This window comes from Oncorhynchus nerka, linkage group LG25, assembly GCF_034236695.1.
Source record: "Oncorhynchus nerka isolate Pitt River linkage group LG25, Oner_Uvic_2.0, whole genome shotgun sequence".
Lineage (NCBI taxonomy): Eukaryota > Metazoa > Chordata > Actinopteri > Salmoniformes > Salmonidae > Oncorhynchus > Oncorhynchus nerka.
The window spans coordinates 28496130-28519272 of NC_088420.1; the positions used below are offsets into that span (position 1 = coordinate 28496130).

At 43.6% G+C, this 23143-nt stretch overlaps 2 protein-coding genes across 4 annotated transcripts; one reads left to right on the forward strand and one right to left on the reverse strand.

Moving 5' to 3' along the window:
• Window positions 1–15: 15 nt before the first annotated feature.
• On the forward strand, window positions 16–8664 carry LOC115109344 (U3 small nucleolar RNA-associated protein 4 homolog). 2 transcript variants are annotated; one of them, XM_029634146.2, is made up of 17 exons: window positions 16–118; window positions 508–676; window positions 892–1080; window positions 1188–1272; window positions 1421–1510; window positions 1634–1845; window positions 2076–2247; window positions 2353–2444; window positions 2611–2707; window positions 2879–2943; window positions 3140–3262; window positions 3684–3840; window positions 4002–4108; window positions 4224–4319; window positions 4487–4672; window positions 4907–5017; window positions 8323–8664. In XM_029634146.2, exons 2-17 carry the CDS (start codon window positions 518–520, stop codon window positions 8437–8439), a joined length of 2058 nt encoding a protein of 685 aa, XP_029490006.1. In that variant the 5' UTR covers window positions 16–118; window positions 508–517; the 3' UTR covers window positions 8440–8664. The 2 variants fall into 2 exon arrangements, with proteins under 2 accessions (XP_029490006.1, XP_029490007.1); XM_029634147.2 differs by having other exon boundaries at window positions 2151–2247.
• A 105-nt stretch (window positions 8665–8769) lies between these two features.
• Window positions 8770–20173, reverse strand: LOC115109345 (WAP four-disulfide core domain protein 1). Of its 2 annotated transcripts, XM_029634151.2 has the most exons (8): window positions 19644–19729; window positions 15753–15927; window positions 10673–10871; window positions 10444–10527; window positions 10203–10343; window positions 10070–10120; window positions 9913–9978; window positions 8770–9793 (listed from the first exon to the last, which is right to left on the reverse strand). In XM_029634151.2, exons 2-7 carry the CDS (start codon window positions 15834–15836, stop codon window positions 9914–9916), a joined length of 624 nt encoding a protein of 207 aa, XP_029490011.1. In that variant the 5' UTR covers window positions 15837–15927; window positions 19644–19729; the 3' UTR covers window positions 8770–9793; window position 9913. The 2 variants fall into 2 exon arrangements, with proteins under 2 accessions (XP_029490011.1, XP_029490010.1); XM_029634150.2 differs by lacking the exon at window positions 15753–15927 and having other exon boundaries at window positions 19644–20173.
• Between the last annotated feature and the right edge of the window lie 2970 nt (window positions 20174–23143).

A 23143-nucleotide genomic window follows, 5' to 3' on the forward strand; every position in this document is an offset into this window, starting at 1 on the left:
TGGTTTTCGTTTCCAGTTCAAAGGTGTCCAACGTGGTGTCTGCTGTAATTCGACGTGTGGACATAGGAATTAATGTTTGGTAAAACTGAAGAAAACACTAAAGAAAGGGACGATAAAAGTAAGCGTTTTCTTTAACTGTTTTTATGTGCATTGTAAATTGTTACATGTCAACAATATAATGATTTGCGCATAGGCAAGCGGTGTTCTTTCAGTGTTAAACGAGCAGCTAGCTTACTAGCCAAATTGTATGCTAGCTAACGTAACGTTAGCTATCCAAGTAACGTAGCTAGTTATTTAGCTAACTAACGAGAACTAATTAGCGTGCTATTTTTTAGTTGCTAGATAGCCATTTTGTTGCTTACATGTTTCAAATTATGACTTGCATCACATTATGACAGTTTAGTCGGTAGGTAGCTAGCCTCGTGCCGTTTGTTAACTGCATAACAATAATGACTTCCATGCAAAACTCTTAATCCTCTTAATTTTAGCATCTAACTGTTTTCTTAGATTAGCGACAATGGGGGAGTTTAAAGTGCACCGGGTTCGATTTTTCGACTACATGCCAACTGCCATCAGAGCTATGGCATTCAATGCCCACACAGAGAGATTGGCCCTGGGACGAATGGATGGGAGTGTGGAGATTTTCAACTTCGCAGACCACTATTTCCAGGAAAAGGTTAGTAACACGTTTTATACATGTATGGCCTATTCAGAATGAATATAAACATTATGCTTGATCCTTAGTCTACATTATAGCACACTTAAAAGGCTTTACACCTCCCTCCTTAGGATATGGTTGATGCTTATTTTTGATTAACATTGTCGACAGAAATACACACACGGCTGGTTGTCACACTTGCCATTAATTAACACTTGTTTTGGAATCTGCAGGTTATTCCAGGGAAGGACTCCCGGTCAACCGAGGCCCTGTGTTGGGTTGGAGGACGCCTGTTCAGTGCTGGCCTAAATGGAGAGATCACAGAATATGATCTGGAAAACCTGAGACCCAAGTACTCCCTGGAGGCATACGGGGGCCCCATTTGGACCATCACCAGCAATTCTCAGGGGGCACACTTAGCAGTCAGTCACATCTCTGTAATAGTGTCCTTTCAAACATATTGGAATTTGTGTTTTTCATGCTGACTTTAGATGGAATTTAATAATGTCTTTTTTTCTAATCATGTTAGATTGGATGTGAAGATGGGACAGTGAAGTTGTTTGAGGTACTAGAAGAGAGCATTCAGTTTGAGCGCAATCTGGACAGACAGAAAGGTGAGTGGAACAGAGTATTGATTCACTTGTCTAAACATTTGTTCCTTCCTTACATTACATTTGTCATCCTTGCTGTCAATGGGGTTGCAGCTGTGTTGACAACTGGCCTCTTCTAGTGCAGCTTAAACTGTGTAATCCTGTCTTTCAGGTCGCATCATATCCCTCTCCTGGCACCCCTCTGGCACACAGATTGCTGCTGGCATGATGGACATGATCCGTGTCTTTGATGTTTCGACAGGTGAGTTAGGAACAGCCATGTGAAAATATTGTCAGGCAGTTAGTATGCTAACCACAGTGCATTTTTGATAGGTTTCCAATTTTGGACTTGTTTGATCCTGACCTCCAGTGTTTGTTGTTTCAGGTCGTGCTGTACAGAGGCTCCTGGTGGACCGGGGCTTTGGAGGCTCTAAGAGTCGGGAGACTGTAGTCTGGAGTGTAGTCTTCCTGTCAGACTGTACTATCATCAGCGGTGACTCTGCTGGGAAGGTCCAAGTCTGGGACGGACACACCGGTACGCTCGTCAAAACACACCTGGTGACCAAGTGGGATGTGCTGGCACTGTCTGTCTCCAAGGTGAGAGGGTGTTCAATGTGATGGACACTTGCCCTTTACCAATATTTTATCCCTCCTTCCAGACGGTTGCCCTCTGTTTATTAGGAGGTGCAAGAGAATGTAGATGTCTCTTTGATTGTCTGAATCCATATGTTGCAGGTGAACATGATTTGTTTGACCCAACTAATGTGAATTCGTAGGCTTGACTAGAGTGGAGCTTCCTTGTAGACTGGTTTGTGTGTGATTGACAGGATGAGAGCAGCGTGGTGGTGGGGACGTCAGAGGGTACTGTGATTCAGTTCCAGTTCATTGCTCCTACTCTGCAGCAGCAAGACAAGGAGTGGGTCAGAACCAGGACCTTCAAGAACCACACGCATGATGTCAGAGCACTGGCTGAGATCGAGACTGCCATCGTCTCTGGAGGTCAGTGCTAATGTTCAAATGGATAAGGGGGAAATGCTACTGTAGTACAACAAATGCTGCTCCATATTGACTGCATTACTAATTCTGGATACATTCTCTTCTCAGGTATGGATACCCAGCTTGTAGTGAGACCCCTCTTGGAGAAGTTTGATGAGAGGTCACATGCTTCGGCACTTCGCAAGATCCACTTTCCCCATGTGAGTACAGAACTAGTAGAAATTACTCTGGTATCAGAGCTGTTGCAAATAATGTTAATTGCATAGATTGTGAATTCAACAGAATGTTCATATTAACGTTGAACAGATTGTTATAGAATTGCACAAAAAAATCTTGATTTCATCCTGTTTGTACTGTTCTTTTCAGCGGAATCTAGTATTTTGTGCAAAGAAGGCAGGGCTACTGCTCTTCCAGTTCCCTGGCCAGCTGGAGCTGTGGAGACTGGGAGAGAGTGATGGACATGGTGAGAATCTCACTCACTCACATGGATGGAAAGAGGGAGATTGGAAAATACAGTCAATATAATGCACATTATTGTAGCAACTTTTCAAACAAAGGGGAATGATTATCACACTTGTCTAATGGGTGTAGTTATTGTGTGCTGTATTTGATAACACATCTCTCTAACTTTCAGGGAAGCCAGGAGACAGCTTGCCTCTGAAGAGGAAACCTGAGAAACTCCTCCATCTCAAGAGAAAGGTAGGCATTTCTCCTGCATACAACTGTTTATCACCTCAGTCTGTAGAACTATCCAAAATCACCTCACCTTTGGGATTTTCATTTTAACTGATCTAATGACAGTATGCATTGAATTTGAGTGGCATAGTCTGAGTTTATGTAATGCTGAAGAAACCCTCCAACTGTAGTTTTGTTTTTCTGTGATATTTGCCTTCAGGGTGAGGATCATATCTGCTGCAGTGCTCTGTCCTCCTGCGGAGGATGGCTAGCCTACTCCACCATGTCCAGTGTACGTCTCTACAGGCTGCAGACGGACAATAATGACATCAGTATAACCAAGGTATAAACAAGTCTTGATTGTGGTCTCCATTATGTTAGATACACAATCAGCCTCCTCACCTACTTTATCATTTTTGCTAAAGTGGTTTGCTGATCTGCTACATAAATCCCATTTCATTGATTGACTAATTCATAAAATCGTGTTATTCTAGTTGAATGTCATTTGAGTTTGTTGAATCTGAAAATAGATTGTGTGCTTTCACTCTCCCAAGGGACAGTCAAATTTATAATCATTCAAATAGTCCAGCTTTGACTGGGCAATAATTTCACTCTAATATTTAGACTAAGCATCCAGTAGATGGCACCATTTGTCAGTGCTTTAAAATATCAGTTTAAAATGCTAACATTGCTGGTTGAGCCCAGTCTTGTTCTCCTCATACGCTGTTCAGTAAGATAAGTATAACAAATCTGTCTCTCCCCAGGTACCCAAGCTTCCAAAGATCCTGCGCTCTGCACACCAGCTGTGTTTCTCTTCAGACTCCTCCAAACTGTTTGCTGCTTCCAGCCAATCATCAGTCCTCGTTATTGCCCTTAGCCAATCTGAGTGCAAGTATGTGCACACCCTCAAGCCTAAGTCAGGTCAGTGGATCATCAGCAATATTGGTTATCTGACCTGTCAACTGGCAAACTGCTTGCTGAAACTGCAATGTTGGTGTTCACTTAAAAACCAAAGCTTTGTGCTGGATAACCTAATTTTTGTTTTTGGTAACATGGCCTCACGTTGCTGTTTCCTTCTCCAGGATCCAGACAGCCCATTCACTTAATGACTAACAGTGTGGATGGGAAGTGGCTGGCGACAGCAAATAGTGACTGTGAGATTCACGTCTACAATGTACAGAAACTAAAGGTGATTGGGTTTTCCACTGATCCATTCAAGCTCTACAGCTGTTCTTCTGTAAGACTAAACGTATCGTAATCTGTTTCCAATGACAGCCTCACATGACCCTGTTCTTGTGTTCCAGCTCCACTGTATAGTACCTGTGTATGGTTCCTGTCCCAGTGCCATGGGGATCCACCCCACCACCAACAACCTGACCATGGTGCACGCTGACCAACAGGTAAACACCATGCCATCTCTCATACTGCCACTGCAGATATTAGTATCTCTCAAGTATACTTTTAACAGGAGTAATCTTGTTGAAACTTGTGATTTCTGCTGTAGTTTTATGATTTAGTACTCTGACACGTGTAGATATGCTGACAGTTCTTTGGTTCATGTCTATAGATATTTGAGTACTCCATAGTGGAGAAGCAGTACACAGACTGGAGCCGAAAGCTTCAGAAGCAGGGGCTTCACAACTTGTGGTTGGACCGGGACACTCCCGTCACCCACGTGACCTTCAACCCGAAAAATCCTGAACAGATCCTCCTGCACGACATGCACATGTTCTGCATCATCGACCAAAGTCTGGTAAGAAACCTGCATCACTTACAGATATCCTCCTTTTTTGTTTTTCTTTAAAGTGTTTATCCATCAATGTCCTTCTCATAATGGCCTTTAGCAGTCCTTCTCGGTTGAGCCTTTTCATCTATTAAAGGAACAGTGTTGGTTAAGTGGCCTGTTCTGTGTCATATTGACTATCATTAGAATACACCTGCTTTTACTGGCCTGTGAGGTTAACACTGTCACCCTCTTCCCTTTCAGCCCCTCCCTGACCAGAAGACCCAGTTCTACAATCAGATGACCCTCAGAAACCTATCAGAGCAGGAGAGGCCCAGTCATCTCCATGCTTTCAAAATATGTAAAACCTTCCAGGTGAGTGTCTGTTTGGCCAGGTAGAACCCAAACTGGGACAATATCAGGATTCTGTTGGATATATCTTATATACAGTAGGATTGTAACGGTACACATATTCGTACCAAACTGTTCGATGGGGGACCTTGGTTCAGTCTCTGTGAACCCAAATGAATACATACAAATAAAAACACTATGCCTATTGTTTCAACAGAATAGCCTGAAACAATTTTTCAGCTCAGATTTCAGGCTATTCTGTTGAAACAACAAGAGCCTATGCATAATCAAAATTCAAATCTTAATTGGCATGTTTCAAACTGTCCTTTTGTGAGGTGCAGCCGGGAACTAATGTAGCTCTGTACGGTGGTGGGGGTGGTAAACCAGGAGGAAGATTCTCCAGTTTGGGAACATTTAGACTTCCTAGTGGATTACAAGGATGATTGACAGAGAGTTGTGGATAAAATGTTAACAGTAGGTCTCCACGCTCAACAAGAATAGCCTATGCCGCTGCCAACACCTCAAATATGTTGACACATTTACATTGACATCGCCCCAGTCTTCCAGAGCAAGGAAACGCAAAGAAACAACACATCGTCTCCCCTCTGCATTCAAGCAGTTGATTTTGACCGTTCCAAAGAAATTACAAGATCGCTAGGTAGGCTATATTTAAGCAATTAGGCACGAGGGGTGTGGTATATGGGCAATATACCACGGGTAAAGGCTGTTCTTATGCATGACGCAACGCCGAGTGCCTGGATACAGCCCTTAGCCGTGGTATATTGGCCATATACCTCAAACCCCCGAGGTGCCTTATTGCTATTATAAACTGGTTACCAATGTAATTAGAGCAGTAAAAATACATGTTTTGTCATACTCATGGTATACAGTCTGATATACCACAGCTGTCAGCCAATCAGCATTCAGGGCTCGAACCACCCAGTTTATAATTATATATATTTTTTACAGTCTTTGGTTTATAGCCACAGATATGTGCCTCTTCTCTGTGGTTAAGAATAGGGGTTTCAGCACCTTGTAAAAGTGCTGAAGCCACGTTACCAGCTTCCCCCTTGCACCAAATTCAGCAAACGAAAGCCAATGTTTTCAAGGAATTGGCCAATGCTGTGTTGTGCTTCTCATTGACCGCCCATCACATTACTCTGGAGTGGGAGATGTACCGTGCTACAGACACGCCTCCTTTTATGAGAGTCACAAGAGCAAATCTGGCACTGAGAAGAGGCAGTGTCATAGTGTGTTTGTAACCAAGTGGGAATTTACCACATACGACTGGGAAAAATCCACTTGGAACGGCTCTCCAACTGGTAATTATAAGTAGAGAAACTCGTTTATCATGCTGAGCACCCACTTCTCCCACATGGTGACCTCTGATGTCACCTACTAAGGAAATTGCCTCGTGACAGCATTTTCGGCTGTTAAATGCAACAACAAAACACTATTTATAAAAGGCTATTTGTTTTTTGAACTCTTTAATTTGTTTACAAGCATGAAGCTGTACTTTTAGTTTATGGTTGATGCAGCTGAATCAGTGTTTCTCAGTGAGTTCAAATCACATGAATGCATCCAACTGGTATTTACGTCTTCACAACTAGTAAATTCCCACCTGGTTGAAAATTGGTGGTTTACCGATTATGATTTTTCAACGCCGATACCGATTATTGGAGGACCGAAATAAGCCGATACCGATTAATCGCACAATTTTTTTATATATATATTTGTAATAATGCCAATTACAACAATACTGAATGAACACTTTTATTTTAACTTAATATAATACATCAATAAAATCTATTTAGTCTCAAATAAATAATGAAACATGTTCAATTGGTTTAAATAATGCAAAAACAAAGTGTTGGAGAAGAAAGTAAAAGTGCAATATGTGCTATGTAAAAAGCTACCGTTTCAGTTCCTTGCTCAGAACATATGAAAGCTGGTGGTTCCTTTTTAACATGAGTCTTCAATATTCCCAGGTAAGAAGTTTTAGGTTGTAGTTATTATAGGACTATTTCTCTCTCTACCATTTGTATTTCATATACCTTTGACTATTGGTTGTTCTAATAGGTACTTTAGTATTGCCAGCCTAATCTCGGGAGTTGATAGGCTTGAAGTCATAAACAGCGCAATGCTTGAAGCATTGCGAAGAGCTGCTGACAAACGCAAGAAAGTGCTGTTACGAGCCTGCTGCTGCCTACCACCGCTCAGTCAGACTGCTCTATCAAATCATAGACTTAATATAATAACACACAGAAATATGAGCCTTAGGTCATTAATATGGTCAACCCCCGGAAACCATCATTTCGAAAACACAACGTTTATTCTTTCAGTGAAATACGGAACCGTTCCGTATTTTATCTAATGGGTGGCATCCTTAAGTCTGAACATTGCTGTTACGTTGCACAACCTTCGATGATATGTCATAATTACGCACAATTCTGGCAAATTAGTTCGCAACGAGTCAGGCGGCCCAAACTGTTGCATATACCCTGACTCTGCGTGCAATGAACACGAGAAGTGACACAATTTCCCTAGTTTAATATTGCCTGCTAACATGAATTTCTTAACTAAATATGCAGGTTAAAAAAATATATACTTCTGTGTATTGATTTTAAGAAAGGCATCGATGTTTATGGTTAGGTACACATTGGTGCAACGACAGTGCTTTTTTTCACGAATGCGCTTGTTATATTACCTGTTTGGCGAAGTAGGCTGTGATTCAATGATAAATTAACAGGCACCGCATCGATTCTATGCAACGCCGGACAAGCTAGATTAACTAGTAATGTCATCAACCATGTGTAGTTAACTAGTGATTATGTTAAGATTGATTTGTTTTTTATGAGATCCGTTTAATGCTAGCTAGCACTTTACCTTGGCTCCTGGCTGCACTCGCATAACAGGTAGTCAGCCTGCCACGCAGTCTCCTCGTGGAGTGCAAAGTAATCCACCACGATCGGTGTCCAAAAATGCTGATTACCGATTGTTATGAAAACGTGATATCGGCCCTAATTAATTGGCCTTCCGATTAATCGGTCGTTCTCTGTTACAAATGCAGCTTCAGAGTGGACACTTACAACATACCAGTCCTGTCACAACAGACAATACCAGGAATATTGTGAATGCTGAACAATGTGAATGGCATTTAATTTTCCTGCTGTACCGAAACCGAACCAGGACACCAAAACCGCAATACGTACCGAACCGTGGGTTTGGTGAACCGTTAGACCCCTAATATACAATAATGAGATGTTTAGATTCTATAAATGTGATAATGGGTCAAATCAGTTTCTTTATCCTCTGTGTTTCCTGTGTAGGACTTGCTGTCTGTGAGTCTGCTGGATGACCAGTCTCTGGTGATGGTGGAGCGCCCCCTCCTGGCCATCACATCCCAGCTACCTGCTCCCGTCAGACAGAAAAAGTTTGCCACATAAACAATAGGGAGAGGTGTGTTGTTTGTTTGTGGCTGCCCTTCGATTCTCTATCCTTCTCCCCGAAGTGGGCACACATTCATTGCATTTTAAAAGATTGCGACTGCTGTGACCAGTTGCACATTTCAGGAGCGGGGAAGGGAATTGGAGCACAGCCTGTCTCTACACCCCTGACCCATGCTTTGTAAAGACTGTTTGATACAGTAATAAATAAAATATTTACTGTAATGTACAGACTTTTGTCATTTTTCGCAAGGACAGTCGATCATGCATGGTTAGGTTTCAGTGTAAAGTTTGTCTCTGGTTTAAGTCTACAATAATGTAAATAGCAGATCATTCTTCAAACATACAGTTTATTTGTAATACCAAAGCAACATTACAGCACCAGTTTGACATTTGGATATTACTGTCTCCCTCATAGAAAATGGTTACATGTTCATACCTCTAGCTTATTAGTTGTGGAATTCAGTCGTGTAGACCAGCTTATTGTTCTGTTAGAAGATACAGCCTTAGAACCGAGCACCATTTGATGTACTAAAATCCAGATATGGATATTCCTAACCACTCACACCCGTCTTTCTGTCATACTAATGTTCATTTTTGGACCGACTGAGGGAATATACTGAATGGAATATGTCCTATTTCATGTACAGTCGATACAAACACTTTGAACAACTCCTGTGTGTTGATGATGGGGTCATACTGGTATAAGGCCCAGCTTGCTCTCCCACCATGATAGACATGCTTTGACATGTAAGCAGAGTGTATGGATTGTTTTGGTGGTTCTGGGTCTGTTCCTCGTCTGTGTGTTTATGGGATCTTCATCCTGCTGGCCTGAAGGGTGAGAGGGCCAACAGCAGCACATAGTCCTTATTTTCTCTTCTATGAGATACGTGTGTGTCTGGTTGTGGGGGGTTTCAGTGCATCTACTTTGATATTGTGTATAGAAAAAAGGCTGTTATTTTTGCGGTTTGAGACCGATCAAGAAAGGGGCTTTGTCTTGTTCATTTCTCCTTTTCAACCATAACACCATTACGTCTTGCCTATGACTAAACCAAAGCATGTTTCTCTGTGTGTGTGTGTACATCTGTCAAAGTATTGTTTAAAACCCTGCCTGCACCATTATTACAACCAAAGGAGTGTGCCAGTTTGAGAGAGGTAGGAACTGAAGGCTTGGTTTCCTCCTTTCCCCAGGCCAGACATGGGAAGTGTAAAGCACCGTAGGGTTGTCTGGTTGTTCTGTGTTCCGTTGTCAAGAGAGGTATGATATGTGGGCTCTGATAGCTGAGGTTCTGTGTTGCGGTATCTGAAGATCTGAGGAGAGACTGCTTTGAAGAGACTACCAGCTTTTTACGATCTGTCAGATACAAATGGTTATTATAGATTGTTATATTGACCTTTATCTCAGTCATAGCAAACAATATAGGCTTTATTCTGTCCTCTTATTTTCCTAAATGGCATCCCAATAACACCTACCTCATCCCATGTGTTTGTGGTGTTGTTTCTCATAGGCCACTGCATTATTAGAGCTGCTTCCAATTCCTATAGTGGAATAATGACAGGCATGTTCATGTAAAAGAGACCCTAGCAGTATAATTATGGAGTATACAGGACAGTTGATCACCACACTTACCCAAGTAATCCTTATAGTCCTTGTAGGACTTTTGCCTCATGGGACGTCCATCTAGATGAGAAATAGCACCTCTAGTTCGTGATTATGCCTGTTTTTAGAACTACATTAAATGTCTGACTGAATCGGACCTTACCAGAGTTGCCACGAGACTTGATGCACTGTCCCCGATTGGGGATGCCAGCGGCGGGGTTTCCTTGGTTGATGATGTGGCACTCATAGCCTGTGGGACAGTGCAGGGGCTCGTCACCATCCTCTGTGGTGCTGCAGGCCTCCGCTGGAGAGCAGGGGACACACAGGTCAGAGGTAAACTAAACACACACACTGATGGTGTTGCTTTCAGGTCTGTTTTAATGGTGATGTTCCAGGCTACTCACCCTGCAGTACCTCATCTGGACCGTCTAGAAGCCAGCCGTTCCCTCCCAGCCACCGAGGCTTAGGTTGAACCAGCCAGTCCAGCACTGGTCAACACAAACACACATCATTGGTAAGTTTGATCCTAATGATATCATCAGTATTTTACTGCATATCCTAGTACCAATCGTTAGAACTATGCCCACGCTATGTATGACCATGCGTGCTGTCACCTAGATCACTGGCGCTTACCTGGTGGTGGCTGCACTGACTCCAGACAGGCGTAGATGCAGCCGTTATAGCAGCAGCGCTTGTGGCGCTCACACTCTGAGTCAGAGCGGCAGCCGGGCACCTCGCAGGCCCGCTCCGGCAGCATCTGAGGTGGGGGTGGGCAGCGGTCATTCTTCTGGTGCTGCGTGGATTGGGACTGCTGATTTGGATACTCATAGTCCTTAGAGGAGAGAACAGAATTACTTTGTTTGAACAGAAATGTGCATTCTACTATCCTGAGGCTGAAACAGAGAGACCTGGTCAACACAGTTGGTGATTGCTGGAATCTTTGTGTACATACAGTAGGCCTACAAAGATGAATTGTGACGTGTGCTTGTCCTAACACCTTTGACCAGCAGGTGGCGGTAATGGATTTTTGTAACATACTTGTTGCAACATTTTCCATCAGCTTCTGTTTGTTATATTTTCTGTGTTAAGCTATCATGCCTGTTAGTAAACACCTTGACCTTCACTCTAAACACGTAGAGTGATGAAGAACTGATGGCTAAGAATTTGTTCTTAACTGCCTTGCTAGTTAAATAAATCAAATTAAAAATTAAAAGTCATGGGGTCAACATTTACATTTTTTTTACCTTTATTTAACTGGGCAATTCAGTTAAGAACAGATTCTTATTTTCAATGCTGGCCTAGGAACAGAATGTGAATGTGATACAGGAAAATATGATTATGTCAAACACACATTCTCCACCTCACCTGAACAGTGGTGGTCTGTGATTTTTCTCTAAAGGAGCTTGTGAAACACTTACATAATCAGTTCTGTAATACAGCCATGGCTGTACTTACTGCTTTGCTCGGTTCAATAAACTTGAACTATTTCCTTTCACCTATGGTGTGAACTACTTCTTGGAGGATTTCATACGTCAAACACTGTTTTATTCAGGTTTGTTATCACTGTATATGATGTGCTTATAACCATAGAGCTAAGAAGGTAGCTTTTGTGGGTCTTTCCTAATATTTTCCAAGTGCTATTCCTGCTCTGGCACAGCAACAGATCCAGTGAGGTCCGGTTTCCAGTTGCAGTTGAGCTAGCCTACTGTACAGGGCCAGCCACACAGTCTCATTCTGAGGGGCTCACTCTGACTGCCAACACTAATCAGGATGCAAATGTTCCATGTAGTCTGGCCAATGTTAACCAAAGCTCATCTTTATCATGGAGCTCCAGACCAGACACTGTAATTTCAAGTGCACATCCTGCTGCTCTCGACGTGGATGCCCTGCCGGCCCGGGTAAGGTGTCCCTGTCCCTTTCCCCCTGACAGAGAGACTGTGCCAGGGGCCCTCTGAGAGTTCCCCCCCCCCTCTCTCACTAATGAGATAATGGGCTTGCCGACTGCACGTGATCGTTAAAACTGCACTGTTTATTTGGCAGGCTAAGCGACTGCTCTTCCAAACCAACCATAAAAACGAAAGTAACTGTTTGGCGCTGGTGTTTGACACAGAATGCATGTTTGTAATAAACACACAAATAATTTGCTCTGTCAACTGCCAGCCTGGTGGGTGGGGTGCCAGGTCTTACCATGGCTCAGTGACTGGATCAACATGTAGCGTGTGGCAATACACGAGTGCACTACTTTCTTTCCTTCCATGTCAGTGTGACTGCAGTAAAAGGAACACAGTGCTGACTTGGTTAGGTTATTGATCCTGATTTTACGCTAATTGACCATGTCTTAGTAACACTTCCAGATGTTTTATGCCCTTTACAGTGATTCTCCTTCCTCAAAATGAATCTTTAGAGCTTTTTGACCTGATCAGAGCTTGATAGAGCAACAGAGTTAAATTCAGGATGAGTTATCAGGCAACATCAGTGCTCTCTTCATTCAAAGAATCCGTGCTTTTAGCAGCTGTGGTCCACATTGGCCAGATTGGATCCATCATCTGTCAGATCTTCTGACTGTCTCCTGAGGGTTTCTAGGCCGAGCTATATTAGCCTGTCCTACAGTATGTCAAAGAGAAGCCAATCACACGTCACAATGCTGTTGGGTCTACAAAAGGATTCTAATCATGTTTACAACTTTACAGGTAAAGATCACTTTCATCCTCATGTCACCCTGTATCTTTACAAATGCAGTTCAGACAACTCTAGGTTTAAAGTACAAGAGTGAGGTTGATTATCCATGTGTTTGGACAACGTGAGCTACAGTGACCATGGTTCATTATCTGCCCAGTTCCCATGGTTTCTCCTCAGATCTCAGTAGCAGAGGAAGTAGAATATCCGGTTCCTGTCTATCAGTCTGAATGCCAAGCTGCCCTACCATGTCCTGTACTGTGCCGTGCTGCATGTGTCTGTTTGATGTTCAGTCCCACATTGTTTATTTACAGTCATTGGTCTCTTCCTGCTGGGCCACAGAGATGCCGGCAGACCTGTTATATTGATTACTTCCAGGGCAGTGTTTTCAAAGCTGAGCGATTCAGCAGAGTGGGCTAAAGCCATCAGAGACCTTATTTGGCTGCAGACTGTGATGTAAACTGTAATCAGGCCATTGACGTCTGTACTGTATCTAGTCCTTAGATCAGACACATCCTGATTCCTAGAACTCCAGGAAGCACACCACTCAGCTTCTCCAGTGAAACTATGTGCAATGTGATAGTCGTACACCCCAAATAGATGTATGGATTGCACTGATTATTTAATGATAGTCATACTTAAGCATTGACCATGTTATTTAGATCCGTATCTCTTTCTTCTGTAATACAACAGCATCCATTCTCCACCCTCCTTCCCATTCTGAGATCCCCTGTGCTTAGAAAGTTTTCCAGACCAGCCTTGCTCTAGCACCAGTTCATGTTGCAAGGGTAGAGCTAAAGGGTAGAGCTGCCACGTTCAAGGTGCTCTAACCCGGAAGCTTACAAGAAATCCTGCTATGCCCTGCGACGAACCATCAAACATGCAAAGCGTCAATACAGGGCTAAGATTGAATCATACTACACCGGCTCCGACACGTCTTATCTGGCGTTCGACTTACAAACTATTACAGACTACAAAGGGAAGCAAGGCTGCGGGGCCAGACTGATTACCAGGACGGATGTGTGCTCCGGGCATGTGCTGACCAACTGGCAGGTGTCTTCACTGACATTTTCAACATGTCCCTGATTGAGTCTGCAATACCAACATGTTTCAAGCAGACCACCATAGTCCCTGTGCCCGAGAACACAAAGGCAACCTGCCTAAATGACTACAGACCCGTAGCACTCACATCCGTAGGCATGGAGTGCTTTTAAAGGTTGGTAATGGCTCACATCAACACCATTATCCCAGACACCCTAGACCCACTCCAATTTGCATACCGCCCAAACAGATCCACAGATGATGCAATCTCTATTGCACTCCACACTTCCCTTTCCCACCTGGACAAAAGGAACAATTATGTGAGAATGTTATTTATTCCCCCTCAGGAAACTAAAAAGATTTGGCATGGATCCTGAGATCCTCAATGTTCTACAGCTGCAACTGGTTGCATCACTGCCTGGTACGGCAATTGCTTGGCCTCTGATCGCAAGGCACTACAGAGGGTAGAGCGTATGGCCCACTACATCACTGGGGCTAAGCTGCCTGCCATCCAGGACCTCTACACCAGGCGGTGTCAGAGGAAGGCCCTAAAAATTGTCAAAGACCCCAGCCACCCCAGTGATAGACTGTTCTCTCTATTACCGCATGGCAAGTGGTACCGGAGTGCCAAGTCTAGGACAAAAAGGCTTCTCAACAGTTTTTACCCCCAAGCCATAAGACTCCTGAACAGGTAATCAAATGGCTACCCAGAGTATTTGCATTGTGTGCCCCCACAACCCCTCTTTTTATGCTTCTGCTACTCTCTGTTTATCATATATGCATAGTCACTTTAACTATACATTCATGTACATACTACCTCAATTGGGCCGAACAACCAGTGCTCCCGCGCATTGGCTAACCGGGCTATCTGCATTGTGTCACACCCACCACCCGCCAACCCCTCTTTCAGGCTACTGCTACTCTCTGTTCATCATATATGCATAGTCACTTTAACCATATCTACATGTACATACTACCTCAAGCAGCCTGACTAACTGGTATCTGTATGTAGCCTGTCTTTTTACTGTTTTATTTATTTACCTACCTATTGTTAATTAACCTAATACCTGTTTTGCACTATTGGTTAGAGCCTGTAAGTAAGCATTTCACTGTAAGGTCTACAGTTGTATTGTACTGTTGTATTCAGTGCACGTGACAAATAAACTTTGATTTGATTTCCTGCCATGACATTGACTGACTGGCTGAGAGGCTGACTGAGTCACTGGCTGGCTGACTGACTAACTAATTGACTGACAGCTGGTGAGTTTTGACCTTAAATGTATAAAAGGATGGAATGTAGCCAGACATGCTATTTTTTTAATAGTTAAACTGAGACATATCACCCATGCAGGTGACTGCCTGCTTCTGCACGAACTGTTTTACCATGGTGTTTTATCTTGATGGATGTTTGGACTATCACATGTTTATTATATCACCAGAGAACAGTGGGGGGTGCTTCTCCAGCTTGCTCTCAGCGGGGAGTTGATCATCCTGTGGGTGTGTACAGTAATGTCCAGACCATCCTCACATGATATCATCTGACTGGGATTAACGTTCATAACTCCTATCGAAGCCTCAGTGGGCTAAGTGTATTAACTCTGACCTACACGGAAGTTTACTCAAACCAAGTATGAAACAGTCTTGACCATCTGTGGATTTCTTCCAGACTATGTTTTTACTGTATGCCAAGGCCATATTGTGTTTTGTATTTGTTATGCATATGTGTATTTTTTTAATCCTATTTATATAGAGAGTGGTATTTACTGGCTATACTAGAGGGATTATAACCTATATTGAGTGCAGCCATCTTGGAATAGCCTAGTAAATGAATTTGGCTGACATACTGGAATGAGCAAAATTAGGATGCCTCTTCCAGTCTTGTTTGTTCTGTCGTCTCAGCACACAAACAGCCCAATCCCATGGGATTAATGTCCTTATTGCTACCATTGATATGGAGCTGTAGCAATTAGATGGTAAATATAGATGTGAGAATCACCTGGGGAGGACATAAAAGTCCTGAGAGGCTGTGGCAGATGGCCCAGAAACAGAACAGGAATGCCTCCTTGAGAATGTTGTTCATTTACAGCTCAGCGTTCAACACCACAATGCCCTCCAAGCTCGTCACTATGCTCGGGACCCTGGTAGTGAACGCCTCCCTCTGCAACTGGATCCTGGGCAATAAAGATAAAACACCAGATGTCATTTTAGATTCTGAGCTCAATTTCAATTCACATATTAGGAATGTGACCAAAATAACTTTTTACCACAGAAAGACCCAGTCATGCTTTTATTACAAGCAGTCTTGACTACTGTAATGCTCTCCTGTCATTGCTAAACTACAAAACAAACAGAATGCTGCATCACGGGTACTGACCAAGACCAGATGGAGAGCACACATTACACCGGATTTAACGTCTCTGCACTGGCTGCCTGCCTTCTTCTATTGGTTTTTAAATCAATCCACTATTGTGCACCAATACATGCCAGACATGCTTTTAAGTTATGTACCCAGTAGGTCCCTCAGGTCCTACTGGGTACCTAACTATCCAAAAGCCTAGGACCAAGAAGTATGAAGAGGCAGCCTTTAGGAGTTTTGCCCCCAGCCTCTGGAATAGCCTGGGGGCTGAAACTGGTCATATTTAAAATATCTTAATTAAAACACCTTTTTAGCTTTGCTTTTCCTTAGGGTGCTTTTTTCAGTTTTTGTTATTCTTTAGTTTTTTTATTCCCTTGTGTTTGTTGTATAGTAAATATTACTCTTTTTCTTTATTATATTTTTTTTGCGAAGCGCATTGCAATCATGCCTGAAATGTGCTATATAATTACATTTGGTTTCATGATTTGGACATCCTGACGGGCTGCCCCCAGGTGGTGAGGGTAGGCAAAAACACATCTGCCACGCTGACCCTCAACACGGGGGCACTTCAGGGGTGCATGCTTAGTCCCCTCCTGTACTCCGTTCACCCACAACTGCGTGGCGGCGCACGACTCCAACACCATCATTGTGTTTTCTGATGACACAACAGTGTTAGGCCTAATCACCGATGATGAGACAGCCTATAGGGAGGATGTCAGTGACTTGGCAGTGTGGTGTCAGGACACCAATCTTTCCCTCAATGTCAGCAAGACAAAGGAGCTGATCGTGGACTACAGGAAACGGAGGGCCGAGCATGCCACCATCCACATCGACGGGGCTGTAGTGGAGCGAGTCGAGAGCTTCAAGTTTCTCGTCCACATCACTAAGGAATTTTTTTATAAATTTGAATTTTTATAATTTTTTTATTTTATTAGGCAAGTCAGTTAAGAACAAATTCTTATTTACAATGACGGCCTACCAAAAGGCCTCCTGCAGGGGAAGGGGCTGGGATTAAAAATATAGGACAAAACACACATGACAACACAGCATGGTAGCATCACAACATGACAACAACATGGTAGCAGCACAACATGGTAGCAGCACAAAACAGGGTACAAACATTATTGGGCACGGACAACAGCACAAAGGGCAAGAAGGTAGAGACAACAATACATCACGCAAAGCAGCCACAACTGTCAGTAAGTGTCCATGATTGAGTCTTTGAATGAAGGGATTGAGATACACTCAAACTGGACTTTTTTATGTTGGAGCTCGTTCCAGTCGCGATCTGCAGCGAACTGAAAAGACGAGCGACCCGATGTGTGTGCTTTAGGGACCTTAAACAGAATGTGACTGGCAGAACGGGTGTTGTATGTGAAGGATGATGGCTGCAATATATCTCAGATATGGAGGAGTGAGGCCTAAGAGGGTTTTATAAATAAGCATCAACCAGTGGGTCTTGCAACGGGTATACAGAGATGACCAGTTTAAAGAGGAGTATACAATGCAGCGATGTGTCCTGTAAGGAGCATTGGTGGCAATCTGATAGCCGAATGGTAAAGAACATCTAGCCGCTCGAGAGCACCCTTACCTGCCAATCTATAAATTACGTCTCCGTAATTTAGCATGGGTACGATGGTCATCTGAATCAGGGTTAGTTTGGCAGCTGGGGTGAAAGAGGAGCGATTACAATAGAGGAAACCAAGTCTAGATTTAACTTTAGATTTAGCCTGCAGATTTGATATGTGCTGAGAGAAGGACATTGTACCGTCTAGCCATACTCCAAAGTATTTGTATGAGGTGACTACCTCAAGCTCTAAACCCTCAAAGGTAATAATCACATCTGTGGGGAGAGGGGCAGTCTTCTTACCAAACCACATTACCTTTGTTTTGGAGGTGTTCAGATCAAGGTTCAGGGCAGAGAAAGCTTGTTGGACACTAAGAAAGGTTGTAGAGAGTTTAACACAAAGTCCGGGGAGGGTCCAGCTGAGTATAAGACAGTATCATCAGCATAATAAATGGATAAGAGAGCTACCTACTGCCTGAGCTATGTTGTTGATGTCATTTGAGAAGAGCGTGGTTCCTAGGATTGAGCCTTGGGGTACACCCTTGGTGACGGGCAGTGGCTGAGAAAGCAGATGTTCTGCAGTGACTTTATACACCCCACTCATTGAGAGAGGTAGTTAGCAAACCAGGCCAAAGACCCCTCAGAGACACCAACACTCCTTAGCCGGCCCACAAGAATGGAATGGTCTACCATATCAAAAGCTTTGGCCAAGTCAATAAAAATAGCAGCACAACACAACATGGCTAAGAATCAAGAATCAATTAACATGGTCCACACACACCAACAGTTGTGAAAAGGCACTACAACGCCTCTTCCCCCTCAGAACCTCAACAATTTCTACAGCTGCACAATTGAGAGCATCTTCACTGGCTGCATCACCGCTTGGTACCGCAAGGCGCTACAGAGGGTAGTGCCTATGGCCCAGTACATCATTGGGGCTGAGCTCCCTAACATCCAGGACCTCTTTACCAGGCGGTGTAAAAATGGTCAAAAACGGTTCTCTCTGCTACCGCATGGCAAGTGGTACCGATGCACCAAGTCAAGGAACCAACAGGAACCTGTGAACAGCTTCTACCCCCAAGCCATAAGACTGCTAAATAGTTCATCAAATAGCTACAGAGACTATCTGCATTGACCCCCCTTTGCACTAACTCTTTTGACTCATCACAAACGCTCTTGCTACTGCTTATTATTTATCCTGTCGCCTTATCACTTTACCCCTACCTATACCCATATCACTTTACCCCTACTGTACCTTTACCCCTACCACTTTACCCCTACCTAAGCTTTTCACTGTCAGCCTACACCTTTTGTTTACAAAGCATGTGACAAATAAAATTAGATTTGATGTCCAGACACATGTCAGGATCAGAGAATATCCCCCTAGATGTGATACAAAAACAGGTGTGTGTTACTAAGCAGTGGAAGCTGTGGTTATTGTAATGTTCTCCCCATGCTAGCAGATTGTTGGCATGTTTTTGGCTGTGCTGGCCAGCTGCTCATTCTGCTTTGCTGCTCTGGAGGGAAAAAGAGAGCTCCATCCTGTGTGCCTCTACATCCCCTCTCTCTGCCTCCCATCTCTCTCTCCACTGCTGTCTCTGTCTGCTGCTCTTACTACAGAAACCCCTCTGTGACAATGGCCATGCTGTTTCTCTGTGTTCAGTCTTCTGCATGACTGTCCGTCACTCCTCCACTCCTCACACAGCCAGGACAGAGTGGGGAGGACAATACACAGGGGACTACACAGCATTCACGAAACCATGGTGCTGCTATTGCTAAAACCTCCAAACTACACCCCTCTGCCAGCCTGCTAAAACAGTGTATGTACTGTATGTCCACCAGCTTTACTTTCTCCCCCACAGACACACACACACACACACACACACACACACACACACACACACACACACACACACACACAGTATTGCTGCAGTGAAGGTACTCATATCAGGTCTAAACCCCACCTTTTGGTTAAGCCCTCTCTTTCTGATCCGCCGGGCACCTCCTGACCCACAGGACAGCACCAGCATGCAGAGCACCAACAACAGGGGCGTCCGGATGTGACAGCCAGGCATGGTCCTAACACTTCACTCCTCCTGCCCTCCTCACTCTGTTTCTTCTCTCTTCTTCTGTCACTCTGTATTCCTTACTGTATCCTTCTTCCTTGAAGTTTAGAAAATGTTCTCTCCTTTTCTTCAACACTGTGGTGTTCAGTCCAGTGCTTGGTATTCCTTATTGGGCCGGTGTTGAGGCAGTGGCTCCCGTGCTTGTGAAGCCAGCGATTACACAAGCTCTGCTATAGGACAATTATTTTTATCCGTCTGCGCAGGGGAAACTGCAGGGGAAATAAGAAGAGAGGAAAGGAAAGGAGGAGAAAGAATTAATAGAGCCACTGTGGAGGGAAAAGAAAGTGGGAGATAGTTAGGGGAGTCAAGGAGAGAAAGCCAGCTGTCTGAGCATTGGTCTGCTGGCACGGCAAGCACATGTCTGCCTTTCACTGAGAGAGGGAAGGAGAAAGCGAGCGGGAGAAGGAGGAGGGAGCTCAAAGGAGGGAGGGGAAGAGAGAGAGATTTTCAGTATACTGTAAAGGGGTTACTGAATTTAGTCAGATCTGTATTTCATATTACAGTATTAACTATGTATGCATACATTTTACATAATGACTAACTTGTGGGAATAGGAAATGCATGATATACTGTAAGAAAGTCACTGGAAGTGCCATGACTATGCATTCCTGAATAGGCTGTATGTTGAGAGGATAATGTAGGCATTCAACCAGAAAGAATAAAAGCATGTTTCGTGATCCAGAGTAGGGGCCACTCGTCTGTGAAATAGCATGTTCCCTCTCAAACTAGGACATATCCCCTCACCCTTCTCACTCCCTAAATCCCCTCTACCCCCTGGCCCCCTCATTCCCATATCCTGCATTGAAAGGGGGAAAGAATGCTAAGCCTGTACAAATCTTTGTCATTATTAGTTTTACAGGAGCAAGGCTTATGTCACAATGGGGCCCTAGCTATAGTAACACAAAAGAGAGAGAGAGCGAGAGAGTAGAGCAAGGGAGAGACATGCCTGTCTGTCCCCAGCGGAGCCTGGATGAGGTAAAAGTTGGGAAAAGTTGCTTAAAGACATGTCTACAATCACCCCTGATGATGGAATGATGTGATGTTTCCTGCCAGGAATTGGGTACTGCATTGGCTCGATAGCACAGGTAATGTGATACAGTAGCTACAGTAATAACAGCAGAAACCAAAGACTATGGAGCTATGAACTACAACTATGGTAACATAACTCAGAGAGGCATAATGCATGCACAATTTGGAGCTCAGATCAGCACGTGATGAAACTCTTTAGAGCACATGTGTCAAACTCATTCCATGGAGGGCCAAGTGTCTGCGGGTTATCGTTCCTCCCTTGTACTTGATTGATGAATTAAGGTCATTAATTAGTAAGAAACTCCCCTCAGGTCTTAATTGAAAGAAAAAAACGAAAACCAGCAGACACTATGCCCTCCATGGAATGAGTTTGACACCCCTGCTTTAGGGAATGTTTGTGTCATGTTGGTTGTTGGTATATGGCCATTATTACATCCCCATAATACAGCACGGGTGGAGTTGTTGAGTGGTGCTTATAGAACTGTTGATTATAGCCAGTCTATATACAGCTCAGTATTAGACATGGCTGTGCTCCATGCAGACAGCAACCAGTCTAATTTCTACACCGTGGGGTTAGGGGGTCACCCATCACTGTCACTGCGACCCCAGACTTCCCCACCTTCCCCACACACCCTCTCCCCCCGTGGGACAGCTGCAGCCCCCTGCGGGCCTGGATGCCTGGCACTCCCTCCCCTGGAGCCAACAGCTGCATGGAGCTACACAACACACATCCCTGTGTCCAGTCCACCCACCAGCCTAAACCCCAGTACACCAACACAACACTTTGTCATGATCCTCCCATTCTACAGCAAGGACACTGAGGAACTTGACTCAGAGAAGCTTGACACGAAGCCTGGGTGCCTCTTCACATGAAACAGGACCTGACTATGTTGTGTGTCTCTGTGTTTGTTACAACAAGCTCTCACCGAATGATTATGGTTTGGGATAGGCTTAGAACAAAAATCTAAAAAACAACTTCCTATCACTGGATTTGAACATTCAACCTTTGGGATCAGAGCTAGATGCTTACACCCATCTACCATCAGTGGTGTAAAGTAGAGGAGTAAAAATACTTTAAAGCACTACTTCAGTAGTTTTTTAGGGTATCTGTACTTCACTTTACTATTTATATTTTTGACAACTTGTCCTTTTTACTCCATACATTTGACACTCAAAAGTAGTTGTTACATTTTGAATGCTTAGCAGGACAGAAAATGGACCAATTCACACACTTATCAGGATAACATCCCTGGTCATCCCCACTGCCTCTCATCTGTCACTGTTAGACTCACTAAACACAAATGCTTTGTTTGTAAATTATGTCTGAGTGTTGGAGTGTGCCCCTGGCTATCCTTAAATTTAAAAAAACAAGAAAATTGTGCCATCTGGTTTTCTTAATATAAGGATTTGTTTTATTACTGTACTTTTACTTTTGATACTTCAGTATATTTTAGCAATTACATTTACTTTTGATACTTCAGTATATTTAAAACCAAATCATTTTAGACAAGTAGTATTTTACTGGGTGGCTTTCACTTTTACTTGAGTCATTTTCTACTTTAAGTATGACAATAGTACTTTTTCCACCACTGGCCCCCATCCCTGTCAACAACACCCTAGCAAAACAGAAACCTACTTGAAGGTAACAGCACTCACTGTTGCCCCTGGTGTCCGGTTTCCATGTCATCTCCCGACATCCTCAGACATGAACGACGAATACGGACTTGTATCACGGTGACCTGGCTGATTGTTATAAATTCTTATAGTATCTTGTTGCACACTATGATTGCAGCCTATATGTCCTTTAGGGCAGTGGGCTGTTTGAATGTAGTGTGACCATATTGGTTTTCCTAACACCAGTCTTTCTCACGCAGTGTAGAGAGATACTGCAAACAGATTCGGTCACACACACACACACACACACACACACACACACACACACACACACACACACACACACACACACACACACACGCACACACACACACACACCTACACCTGACCTGTACCTTCTATTTTCGAGTCTGGTGAGAGTTTTTATAAAATCCAAGCATCACATTCCTTTGATCTGAGGCAGTGTTCTCTGGAGATTGGGAAGTTTCTGTTAGAGGACAGAGGGCTTTCTGCACACATCACATGCTTCTTTCCAACCATGGTGGATAGCAGATTTCAGCTGCTCTAATGCAGGCCAGCTGGACAGTGGAGGCTCCTCAGAGGAGGAAAGGGAGGACCACCCTTTTTTAGATAAAACTCTACTAAATATATTCATGTTACCAAATAATTGATTAAAACACACTGCTTTGCAATGA

Bases quoted from the DNA above. Each gene is read 5' to 3' on its own strand.
- LOC115109345 (XM_029634150.2), bottom strand. From the start codon at position 19,754: ATGCCTGGCTGTCACATCCGGACGCCCCTGTTGTTGGTGCTCTGCATG. The intron at 10,121-10,202 runs GTAAGGTCCGAT...TTTCTCATCTAG, and splicing joins CAAGTCTCGTGGCAACTCTG to ATGGACGTCCCATGAGGCAA. The intron at 9,979-10,069 runs GTAAGTGTGGTG...ATTCCACTATAG, and splicing joins GGACTATAAGGATTACTTGG to GAATTGGAAGCAGCTCTAAT.
- LOC115109344 (XM_029634146.2), top strand. From the start codon at position 518: ATGGGGGAGTTTAAAGTGCACCGGGTTCGATTTTTCGACTACATGCCA. The intron at 677-891 runs GTTAGTAACACG...TGGAATCTGCAG, and splicing joins ACCACTATTTCCAGGAAAAG to GTTATTCCAGGGAAGGACTC. The intron at 1,081-1,187 runs GTCAGTCACATC...TAATCATGTTAG, and splicing joins CTCAGGGGGCACACTTAGCA to ATTGGATGTGAAGATGGGAC.